The following is a 13,289-nucleotide window of genomic DNA, read 5'->3' on the forward strand; positions in this document are numbered from 1 at the left end:
CCCCTCCACCTCACTCACATACACTCTCTTCGTCAGTCTTTCACCCTCCATCCTCTCCACTCAAAGTAAAGCCACCTATAAAGGAAAGAAGGGTAGGGTAATAAAAGGTGACAGGAAAAACAGGAAAAATAGGAAGAGAGAGGACAGACACTGAAAATGAGTGATAAAGGTGAAGGAAAGAGTACACAGCACTACATCACGTGAGTGGACGATGGTCACCACCACCTACCACCTACCAGTAAAACTGATCCCCCCAAGCTTTCTCACTGCCCACTTCACATCCTTTCCAAGGGACTCTGTCAAAGGCCTCCTCCAAATCAACACAAACAAAGTACAGTTCCCTTTTCTTTCATGTATATTTTTCCAGAAGCTGTCAAATAATGCATATGGCATCAATGGTCCCTTTGCCTGGCATAAATCCAAACTGCACCTCATCAATATTCACTCTTACTCTAATCATACCTTCTAGATCTCTCTCCATTATCTTCATTATCTGGTCCAAAAGCTATATGCCTTTATAATTTCGTCTTTCCAGGGCCTCACCCTTCCCCTTGTAAACAATTGCAACTACACTCTTTGGCCAATCATCTGGGACAACACACTTACTGTACATATAATCGTATTTATCAGGTCAGTGGTTAACCTCACAATTATATCTCCTATGGCTTTCAACGTTTCAGCAGTCATCCCAGATGCACCTGCTGCCTTCTCCACCTACATCCCGCCTATTGCCCTGCTGGCAGTAGCAGCGTCAATCTAAGGCCAAGGGCCTAACACTGAATCTGCTGGCTCCAAACCTTCCCTGTCCCAGTCAACCTCCTCCTTCAACAACTGGTTGTAGTGCTTTCCCCAGGCATTTTTAATATCCTCACTGTTCACTACTACTTTTCTTTCATCATTCTTCACACACTGCTCACCTAGGATATCCCTATTCTCCCTCTTTATCTGCTTTACCTCCTTAAATATCATATTCTTCCGTTCCCCACTCTTTAGGTTATCAAGTAAAAGTCTCTGAGATTCGGACTTTGCCCCGTAAATCACTCTTCTAGTCCTATGCTTGGCAGCCAAGTATTCCTCACTGCTACCACCCTCTCTCCACTCCTGGAAAAGCCTTTTTTACTCCTTAACTGCTGCTTCTACAGCCTCATTCCACCACCAAGCTACTTTATGTCTTGGGAGGCCCCTTGTCCATCCACACACTTAATCAGTTACTCTCAAGAGACTGTTCTTGAGGGCTCTGTACTGTTCATTAACACCTCTGTCAACTTCTCCCTGTTCAGCCACCACTCTACTCATCTCACTATAGAAGGAATCCCTTACTGCTTGTTTTTTCAACTTCCATATATTCCTCCCAGGTGCACAGGTTCTCTTTTTCATCACCCACTTCTTAAGCACCATGCCACATATCAATAACCTGTCTTGCAGCACACACTCCTCGCTCCCTATAACTTTTAGCATCCCTCACTAACCTCTTATCAGCCCTCCTGACAATGAAATAGTCTCTCTGGCAACTATTTCCCCCAGACTCGTATGTAATCAACCTACTGCTGTATCTGTTTTCCTAAAATGTGTATTGCACAAAACCATGTTCATTGCCTCATCAAACTCAAGTATCCTCTCCCCTTCCTCATTTCTTGTACCACATGCACATCCCCTATGTACTCCTTCATATTCTCAAGCAGCTTCACCTACATGACCATTAAGTCTCCTCCCAAAACTACAATCTCCTCCTCCTCCATATCACTTACTACACATACCAGAATCTAACCTGCTCTATCTCATCCAAGCCTGTCTGTGGTGCATACACTGATATAAATGCAAACTAATCCTACCAAACAAAATTTTCAGTACTATTATTCTTACACTGGCTCTCATTACATTCCTGACATATTCTACCCTTATCTCCCCAAGCAACACACCCACACCACCATATCCATCTGCTCTACCTTGCCAAAACAACTTAAAACATGCATCCCTCCTGGCAATCAATCTGGTATATCCTCCATTGTAACTGTCTTCCTGTACACATCTCACATCCACCCACCTCCTACTAATGTCTCAACTACTGCCCCTGTTCTACCCCTCAAACTTCCCACATATCACAACGCCACTCTGATCCCTTTAGGTGATTCAGTTTCCTCAGGCTTGCTTAGATCTTTCTTTCTAGTCATAATTTGGTAACAATGAATAATGAGGAGAAACATACCACAGGCCCCACCCACCCACACAATCCCAGGCCTAGGCATGGGATCTGGGACCCATAGCCCACCAGCCATGACCAGTGGCTATGACAGCGGCCTTGGGGCACCCTGCCAGGACAGCTACAGGGACAACCTCCAAGTGAGCCTTGGCACTGTAACTACCTTTCCATTATACAACCATTGACAGGGCAGCCTCCTGGGGCACTACTCCCAGGTTCGGACACTTCTCCATTGGGGGGAAGCGGCAGCCTGGGAACCATAATGCCCTGTACCATCTAGCACAGGTTGAACCCCACACCATCCCGGCACCAAAATCTATGCTGGTGGAGCCTCGTCACAATAGGTCCGCCACTATTGGTAGCAGGGGCAAAGTTTTCTGGCCGCATGCCCTTGCTGGCATCAACCCCTATATGTAGTGGGATACATTGTTCAATAAGTAAAGCATATGTAGAGTAGTGCATGAGATAGTCAGAGGAAAGTGTCTGGGATAGTATGCTGGTTTACTCTCCATGTAAGTGTCACACTGAAAAGGTCAGCAAGGGGGATGGTCCAGTAGCTCATGAAATGGGAGCACCAGCTCTCCCTATCACCAGCATTCCCATTCTCCTTGGTAGTACCAACCTGACTGGCTGCTGCTACAGCCTACTCCCTGGTCCAAAACTTTTATGCCTCTATAATTTCCTCTTTCCAGGACACCACTCTTTGCCTTGTACACATTCACAATCAAACTCTTCAGCCAATCATCTGGGACAACACACTCATATATAATCGTATTTATCAAATCGGTAAATGACCCCACTCCTATATCTCTTGAGGCCTTCAGCACTTCAGCATTCAACCCAGACACACCTGCTGCCTTCACCACCTGCATCCTGCCTACTGCCCAGCTCACAGCAGCAGCACCAGTCAAATGCCAAGGGCCAAATGTTGGATTCACTGACTCCAAACCTTCCTTGTTTCACTCAAACTTCTCATTAAGCAACTGGTTATAATGAAATCTTCAGGCACCCATAATATCCCCACTAACCACCACTGCTTTTCTTTCATCATTCTTCACACACTGCCCACCTATGATATCCCTGCTTTCCTTCTTCATCTTATTTACCATCTTAAGTATCATATCCTTCCTTTCACTGCTATTCATCTATCTATCTATCTATTGCCAGACGCCTCAATCCCGTTTGGGGTGGCCACAAACAAATCGCCTCCAAGTCGCCCTGTCCCCCGCCATTTCACTGCCCTGCTCTCAACTCACACCCCCCTCTCTCATATACCTCTCCACCCCATCCCTCCATCTCATCCTCGGCCTCCCCCTCCCTCTTCCCCCCTCCACCTCACTCACATACACTCTCTTCATCAGTCTTTCACCCTCCATCCTCTCCACATGGCCAAACCACCTCAATGTGTTCCTCATAACGCTTCCTATCACATCCACATCCACACCACAACGCTCCTTTATATCCTCATTCGTCAGCCTGTCTCTCCATATGACTCTACAGGCTCCTCTTAAATAACTCATTTCCACTGCTCTCACTCTTGACTTGTGTCCTTCCAACAACGTTCAAGATTCACTTCCATACGTTAGAGTTGGTATCACAATACTGTCATGTACTAACTTTTTCACTTCCATGCTCACTTCCCTGTTTCTTATCACTGCTTTCAAAGAACTAGCAACCTTTATTCCCTGCTGTACCCTTTCAAGCACTTCACCCTCCAAACCTCCATCCTTACTCATCACACTACCCAAGTACTTAAACGTACTCACATTTTCCAATTCCTCACCATCCAACCTTGCTGTACATTCACTGACTTTGCCCCTCTCAAAGACCATCACTTTACTCTTCCCTACATTCACCTTTAGATTCCGTTTCTTACACTCTCTCCCAAACTCATCCACCAAGCCTTGCAGCTCTCCTTCGTCTTCACTCAACAACACAGTACTATCTGCAAACAACAGTACAGGGAGTTTCCAAACACTATCCTCTCTCACCAGGGCCACTCCAACATCCACTACCCTACCTTGTACCTCTTTTATTACCCCATCCATGTACAAATTGAACAACCATGGAGACATGACACATCCCTGTTTCAACCCAACTTTCAAAGAGAAAAATTCACTTAGTTCACCATCCACACACACTGCAGGCTTCACACCATCGTACATACTCTTCACAGCATTCAACAACTTCCCATCTACTCCATATATTCTTAACACTTTCCACAATCCTTGTCTATCCACCCTGTCATATGCTTTCTCCAAATCCATGAAAGCCGCATACAACTTCTGTCCCTTCTCTAGAAACTTTTCCACTAAAGATCTAAGATTGAATATCTGATCTACACAACCTCTTCCCTTCCTAAAACCTCCCTGTTCTTCTCCAACTAATTCCTCTGTTCTTTCTCTAACTCCGTCAATAAGTATCCTACCATACACTTTTCCTATTATACTAAGAAGACAAATGCCCCTATGATTACCACACACTTCTTTTTCCCCTTTTCCTTTGTACAAGAGAATAATTATACCTGACTTCCAATCCTCAGGGACTCTACCTTCCTCCCAGGCCAATCTGCACATCTTCCACATCCAATCTACTACTATTCTCTCCCCCATGCTTCAGCATTTCACCACACACTCCATCAATTCCTGGAGCTTTCCCCGATTTAACTTTCTTCATTGCTTCCACAACTTCTATCCTACTGATTTCTTCCTGTCTTCTCACCTCCCTCCTTCTCCCAGCCATTCCCCAGCCACTTATACTCGCATTACTTCCATCTTCTATGTTCGACAATTCCTTAAAGTGTTCTCTCCATCTACTCACTTTTTCTCCCTTCTCCACTAGTAATCTACCATTTTTATCTTTCACTCCCCTGCTAACTTCACTTCCACCCTGTCTTACTCTTTTCACCTCTTTCCAGAACATTTTCTTACACTCCCTCCACTTTACACTCAAATTCCTTCCAAATTCCTCATCCACTCTCTTCTTACTCTCTCTTACTAATCTTTTCACCTCTCTCTTTCTTTCTACATATAACTCTCTCTTCCGCCTCTCAACTTCTTCCTCACCCTTATTTCTCATCCATTCATTGTATGCTTTCTTCTTTTGTGCCACAGCCTGTCTCACCTCTTCAGTCCACCACGCTGTTCCTTGCACCTCCCTCCGTCTTCTCTTCCTTCCACACACCACATTCATAAGAAATGAAATACTGTATAGTTAATTAATACTAAATGGATAGGTTCAAACCCACAATCAACCAAACATTAAATTATCATCATCACTATCATTCTACCTATTTTCCCACCAAAAGATGGGGCTGAGGCATAAAAGTAACAGACAAAATAACTGACTAAAAGAAGGAAACATCGAAACTCACTGAAAATATATTTTCAAACAGTATGACTTACCGGTACTTGAGCTGCCTCTCTCTATTGATGGCCTCCTCTGCCCCGATCACTGCTTCATTCTTAGCCTTCATTGCATCACCTAGCTGCTCGTTCAGGCGATGGATCTGATGCAATGGTGTACTAGCAGTTAGGCATCAGATATCAAAGGAATACATCCATAAATATTTTTGAAGATTTGCCCCCTTAACTTTGCAAAGCCATAAGCATTCAACTAAGTAACATTCAATACCTTGATATATTTTTTAAATACCAAGCCAAGAATGAGAAGCTGTTAAAATGGACATGACACCTAAATTTGCCTGCCAAGAACGGACTCTACCATATTTGCACGAAAAATTAAGGGTACTTCCTGGGCAATACGAGAAGGACACTTGGATCTGCTCATGTATAACTTTAACTCCTACCCTCTATCCATCATCATCATCATCATCTTAACTCTCTTTCCCACTTACATGGGGCAGAAGGGATACAGAAGCCGGACCACGAAAGTACAATGTTAGATGAACTATCAACAGAATAAACAGTAATAAAAGACCAAACGTGTCCATTTATCACTTCTAGGTTTCAACTCAAAGACCAAACACTCACTCACAAATCTTTCCACCCAATTTTCATTCTCAGTTTCCTCCATCTAAACATACCACCTCAATCTACCCCTATACATCACGTCACCAGTGCCTTTAATTCTCAGGTGCTCTCCCAGCTGCTCAACTGCAATTCTGCTGTTTGCAGTTCTGTCATTTATGGACATGAGCATCCTTATCTTTGTACATTCCAACCTTCACATGTCCTCCCTCTTAACTACAAATATTTCATTAACACACAGCACTATACATCTCACTTATGCATCATACAATTTTTCCCTGGCAAATTGGGAGGCTTCCCTCAATGTCAGGAGAGGTAAAAGTTCCCTAAACTTTTTCAGGCCACTCCAATCCACAGAAACAGAACTAACTTAAGCATCTCTCCCCCCCCAGCACAGATCATATCACCAAAATAACAAAATTCCTCTACACACTATAAGGACACTTCTGCCAAGTCTATCCTGACAGTCATCCCCCTCTCCTTGTTCATTCCTACACATTGTGCACTCAATGCCTACCATCTCCAGTAGATTTTCTCTGACATCACTGCACCTATTGTGCAGCCATTTACTGCAAAAAAGTACATAAGACTTAATTTCTCTCAACACCCTTCCTAGACACCACAAAGACACCGTCCTAGAACATACTGCTACCAGCTACCAGAACCATTAACAGTTTCATTGTATCTAATTTTCTCTTCATGAATATAACAATGAAAATGTGAACAATTACAATGATCATAACTGTACTGAATTTTATCATCATCATCATTATCCGGATCTCCTTTCCCATTCTAGGGCAGGGTGAGGAGCTGCAGTGTCCAGACAGCCTAAGTTTGCCTACTTCAATGGGCCACCTTCCATTCACTCATCATTCAAGCCCATGGAATCCTGGCTCCATCATATAGGCCAAAAAAATTTCACTACTCCCTGCAGCTTCACATATACAGGTATACCTCGTTCTATGATACCCCTAGATGCGATACCCTGGCTTAGCAATGCGGGTAGAAATGCCGCCATTCCCCACCTAATGATGGCCAAACCCCAGTTTAATGATGGGTTTTGATTTTTTTTTTAAAACCAATTTTGATGTTATTTTAGACAAAAATTGTGTGTTTATGTTGATTTACAAACTGTTCTTAGATTAATATGTTTTAGCCATAGGTGGGGTGAACAGTGTCATTTTGAGGTACAGTATACTAAGCTTGATTTTTCCCAGACTTATATTTGATGAGTATCAGATTTTATTTGTTGGTTTTAATGAGTTATTTACAAGTGTTAGGCTTAGGTTAGCTTCATTTACAGCTGTTAGGCCATTTAGATTGGCTTTAACTTGTTTTTGGACTCATTTAGGTGGGTTTAGGACTTTGCTGGGGAGGGGGGGGAGGAACCCAAGACTCAAAAAAATGCATCCCTATACTTTACATGTTAAATCTACCTAGAGATATGATACCCCCCCTAACAATGGGTCTTTACTTAACCAACTGCATCGTTAAACAGGGGTATACCTGTTTAAAAATGACAGAGTCAATCCGAACGTTGTCATGTTATAAAGGAGTGCCAAATCCCTGGTAATGCGCTTCTATCTATATATCTATTGCCAGACACCTTAATCTCGTAAGAGGTGGCCACAAACAAATCGCCTCCATGTCGCCCTGTCCCCCGCCATTTCGTTGCCCTGCTCCCAGTTCACACCCCCTCTCTCATATACCTCTCCACTCCATCCCTTCATCTCATCCTTGGCCTCCCCCTCCCTCTCCCTCCCTCCACCTCACTTACATACACTCTCCTCATCAGTCTCTCGCTCTCCATCCTCTCCACATAGCCAAACCACCTCAGTGTGTTTCTCCTAACGCTTACTATCACATCCACATCCACACCACAATGCTCTTTCACTTCCTCATTTGTCAGTCTGTCTCTCCATGTGACTCCACATGCACCTCTCGAATAACTCATTTCCATTGCTCTCACTCTTGACTTCTGTCCCTCCAGCAAGGTCCAAGCTTTACTTCCATATGTCAGAGCTGGTATCACAATACTGTCATGTAGTAGCTTTTTCACTTCTATGCTCACTTCCCTGTTTCTTATCACTGCTTTCAATAAACCAGCAACCTTTCTTTCCTGTTGCACCCGTTCAAGCGCTTCACCCTCACTTCCATCCTTACTCATCACACTACCCAAGTACTTAAATGTACTCACATTTTCCATTTGCTCCTCATCCAGCCTCACTGCACATACACTGACTTCATTTCTTCCGAAGACCATAATTTTACTCTTCCCTACATTCACCTTTAGATTCTGTTTCTTACACACTCTCCCAAACTCATTCATCACGCCTTGCAGCTGCTTCTCCACACGAAATTCATCCAGCCAGCTCGGGTTCTTGTCAGTCCCTTAGCCTCACCAACTTCCATACCTCTCTTCCTCACACACTCATCCACCATATCCCTCCACCTTCTTTTTTGGCCTACCTTGCCTCCTCCCTCCTTCAAATTTGCTCAGATATAATTTTTTTACCACTGTATTGTCATCCATTCTATTCACATGACCAAAACATCTCAGTACACTCTCTTCGATTCTGGTGTCCACAGACTTCCTAACTCTGCATCTTTCACGAATCACAGTATTCCATATCCTATCCACTCTCTGTACTCCATATACATTCCTCAGCAGACCCATCTCCATTGCTTTCACTCTTGACATTTCATTTTCAAGCCACACCATAGTCTCACATCTGTATGTCAAAGCTGGCACTAACACTCCTTCATGTAAGCCTTGTGCAGCTGCAGCACTCTAGCCCCTGCCTCCATAGCAACAGCTACATTACTTCCTTGTGTCACTCTACTTTCCACTTCTTTTGCACATTTTCCTCTCTTTTCTATCAAAAATATGTGAAAAAGATATTGACAAAACAGCAATATGGTTGCAATACCTGTTCCTGCAGCTCTGCAATCTGTATGTTGTGGGACTCGAGGCTACCAACCATTGCTGTTATCTGTGATAAAGCATTGTCCTTCTCACTCTGAACACTGAAAAAGACAAGCAGTCAGAAAGTTAATACAATACAAACTTTCAAATATGAAATGTTTGATTCCAAATCCTTAATGGAAAAAGGAATACACCAAACCTTCATTACACAATGAACCAGTATGCGATGAATCACTTATACAATGAGGAAAAAATTAGGACCTATGTTCAATATATGATAGAATTTTCCATTATAGGATAATGATAATCTCTTACAAAGTCTCAATGGTTGATGTACAATTGATAGTTTTGCTTATACATTCTCCCTCACACAAGTCTACAGTCATTTGTTTGTTCCAAGATGTCATTTGCATTCATCACTACTGGGTGTGTTATGTGTTAGTGTTAGTGATGGAACAATAGTGTGGTGTTGAAATTCTAGCAGCAAAGTAAACCAATTACTAGTTTGGGTGAGTTGGAAACTTGATTTTGTACTTGTTTTTTGGGGTATGCAGCAAGTGAAATGCAGTGACAGGAAATAACAACCAGTTTTAGAGGGTTACGAACTTGTTTTTATAATCCGTTGGGTGGGTGACTTGGGCCAGAAACATTTCCCTACTGAAACTCTGCTATAACTGACTTGATATAATATAAATCATAATGCAATGCACAGTACAGGTATTTTTAAAAGCATCCTCACTGTATAACAAGGATGTGTTGAATTTTGGAAAGCAAAATCATAATGATATGTAGGAGAATAACCATGTAAAATACAGCCTAAAGGACCATCAACAGTAACTGCAATGAAGTACCCAGTGTTAATACTCCATTATACCATCTGCTGTTATAAAATTCATCCTCAATTATGCATTTTTTGTGTGACATCAGACGATATCGACACCCTCCAACTGCATAAAAAATTTCTCTTGTAAGTGGGGGTTTGTGGAAATTGGATTTGCAATTTGTCAGGTTGTACTGTACTGCCATCAGTGACTTCCTCTAGTTGTGGTAGGTGGGGGCACTTGCCATCCACTCACTCGATGTAGTGCTGCCCTCAGGTGTCTGCCCTTTCCTCTCCTCCATCCTTTTTTCCTTCCATCCTCTCCTGTCCTTCTTTCCTTCATTTCTCATCCTTCTGCCTACAGGTGGCTTTACACTCCCTCTTCTGTCTTTCCTTCCTTATTCTTTCCTCTTCCTTCTGCCTGTGGGTGACTCTACAACATGTGACAAGCCAAATGGTTTCCTGTACACCAGGAAACCATTTACTATTCTGGGTGGTAACCATATAACAAAATTTTGGCACCTGGTGGTTTAGTGGGTACTTAAGTCACTCCAATTGGATTGAGTCCGTCAAGGTTTATATCCAAGGGATGGTTGGGGTTTACTGCTCACATAATGCCACTCAGGGATGAGTGAGGCTGGTCACTCTTATCTTAATGTCAGGACCAACTTGCCTAGGCCCGGGCTCCTACGCTTCTCATGGGGCAACGTGGGATTGGATGATGATGATGATGATGATGATGATGATGATGACTTCCTCTAGTCTTATGACCATTTATAAGGCACTCATTGTTGTAAGCATGGGACAGATTCTACAATACAACCCAATCAAAGCTGGAAAGTACAGTAATCCCTTGATTATCCGACGTAATAGAGCCAAAGGCATATCCGGGCAGGGGTTCCATCTGGATAGTGAACTTCTCCCCTGGCCACCATTTGTACATGACCTAACTTTGAAAGCCAGTGTAAAAGGCCACTACAGTACATCATACAACACTTGTTTCTGTCGTTTAACCCCTTAAGACCGCAATTATCTCAGGCAGGGTACCCCCCCCCAGCAGCAATTCAGGGGTCTTTTGGCGACTTTCATCAAAGGCAAACTGATTGTGTTCTGGCTAAAGAGGAAGAATTTACACACCTGACAACGCAACCTGCACCCCAGTAGGCCTAATGGTTACCGCACAATTGCGCTTCAAAGTTAAAAAACAATCTAAAACATGAAAATTTTGATAACTACCTATTTTTCTTATTGAAACAGGTCATTTCAAAGTGTTCTGTCACACCAACCATGAAAAATGGTGTATGCAGGTGTGGGGAGATTACTACTGTGGGGAGATAAAGTACGCTTTGGAAAGTAGGCCAACAGGTACAGGAGTTGGAAAAATAACCAACTTTTCGCATGAAAAGAAAGCACTTCAGTGTGTTCCATAACATCTTGGAGGCCTGATATCTCTCAGGGGTCTGTAGGAGGTGGGAGGGTAGTGAGGGACATGGAGCGAGGGATGGGGTGGGGTTCGGAGAGGACACAAGGCTAGCAGGGTGGGAGGAGGGGCGAGAGTGGATGGGAAGGGACACAGGTGGTGATGGAAGGAGAGATGCAGGTGTGTGGAGGGGTGGGAGGATGATGGGGGACAAGGAGGGAGTGAGGGAGAGGGGTAGAGGGTGGCACCAACATTGCCCAGAGGGGGGGGGGGTGCCTCCCCACTGCCCGGGTTGGTCCAATCCCACCTCATGCCACATCAGGGTTTGAGTTCTCATTGGCCTGAAGCCATGTACATCATAATCAGGAAGGAAGAAGCACTCCGCAGTTTTCTACAGGCCCCGCTCAATTGATGCGATTAAGCTATTTGGCATAAAACTCTCATCGTATCAGTTGATGCGATTAGGCATTAAGTGATCAACACTACCCTGTCTGGTCAAGCAGACCAAAAAATGCAGTGGGCACACAAAACATAACAGTAAAATGAAATAAAATCAAGGTAAAATAGAAGAAAATCATGGTCAAATAGAATAAAATCATGGTACAGTACAGTAAGATACAATAAAATCAAAGTCAACACTCACGACTCAACCACCTCGCATCAATCTTACCCAGGATCTCCCGCTTCTAAAGAGTTAGCACTACCCTCTTCCTTTTCCCTGGTGAAGGGGCCATCATCACACACCCTAGGAAGAGGCATGCAAGGAATAGCAAGGCTAGATGCAGGTAGGGAACAACCACAAAAACCACAACGTGTGCCTCTATAACAACTGCTTACACTGTCGAGCAGGAAATGAAATGAGAGTGAGCGAGTGGGGGTCTCTGGCAGACGCTGGATAAACTAACCAGCCAGACACAGTGGTGCCACTGGGCTATTTTTTCATGGAACCACAAATTCCAAATGGATGCATGCATTTTGTCCGGATAGTTGGAAAAAATGTACGAATAATGGTTTGAAACCATCAGACCACAGCATCCAAGTAATGGATTCTCCAGGAAGCAGTCGTCCAGATAATCGAGAGATTAGTGTATCATAGTCCATTTGTCACATGAGAAAATATATGCTTCACCATAAAAGTGAAATGTGGTTACAAGTTTAGTAACTAACAACACAATCATCACTCTTAGACTCTCACACTGTTACAATCTTATTAAACATATGATTTTCTCTCTCTCTCTCTCTCCCTCCAACAGTTTCCAGCAACTGTCGAGAAATTAGCTGGTTCATGCAGTTAGTTTTGCCTCCAAAGCAGCATGGCCAACCTCAAGATGGGGATTCCTTAAGAGGAAGCACAGCACCTAGTGAACTAACTGAGATGGTAAATTACTGTATACGAAGGCAAGGTAAGGAGGCTAATGAGGCTAGCGAACTGACAGTGGATGAAGCCGGTAGAAGAATTTAGTATGGAGGAGTGTATGACAAGGGTGTGGCATTTGTTTTTCCTGGTTATGTGATAGCTGTTCGAATGAATACAGGGCTTCAACTACGGCTCAGATTTTGGGAGTCCTGATTTTCTGACCCTTTAATTTGGAAGTCCCAGCTTAAAATTTTGGAAGTCGCATGTATCACTTTGTGTGGACATCATTTCTACACTTTACATTGAAATCTGCAGCCATGACAAGATTAATCTGGTTCTAATCACCATCACTGTCTATATACATGCTCTGTTATTTTGCTATGCACATGTTCTACATATTGTTCTGACAATCGGTAGAGAGGCGGCCTGCAGTCCTGATGGACCCAGGTTCGAATCCCGGCTGAGGCAGGGAACAGTTTAAGGATTTGAATTTCATAGAAGCAGACTTTCCTGATCTACCAGATGACCCGCCGACATGTCATAAAAGTACCCCCGCTAATACCAGTACACCAGTCCT

At 43.5% G+C, this 13,289-nt stretch overlaps 1 protein-coding gene across 1 annotated transcript in view; it reads right to left on the reverse strand.

Annotated features, from left to right (window-relative positions):
- Nucleotides 1-13,289, reverse strand: part of LOC145402051 (nucleoprotein TPR-like) — a gene marked incomplete at its 3' end in the record, with an annotated part of 419,889 nt that overhangs the window by 385,542 nt on the left and 21,058 nt on the right. The window contains exons 3-4 of the mRNA XM_080274148.1: nucleotides 9,120-9,216; nucleotides 5,605-5,708 (exon numbers count right to left, since the gene is read on the reverse strand). Coding sequence (XP_080130274.1) covers nucleotides 5,605-5,708; nucleotides 9,120-9,216 — 201 coding nt within the window. The remainder of the gene's footprint in view (nucleotides 1-5,604; nucleotides 5,709-9,119; nucleotides 9,217-13,289) is intronic.

This window comes from Coenobita brevimanus, chromosome 57 (assembly GCF_032717465.1).
Source record: "Coenobita brevimanus isolate Jiangsu-jjx chromosome 57, ASM3271746v2, whole genome shotgun sequence".
In the NCBI taxonomy this organism is placed as follows: domain Eukaryota; kingdom Metazoa; phylum Arthropoda; class Malacostraca; order Decapoda; family Coenobitidae; genus Coenobita; species Coenobita brevimanus.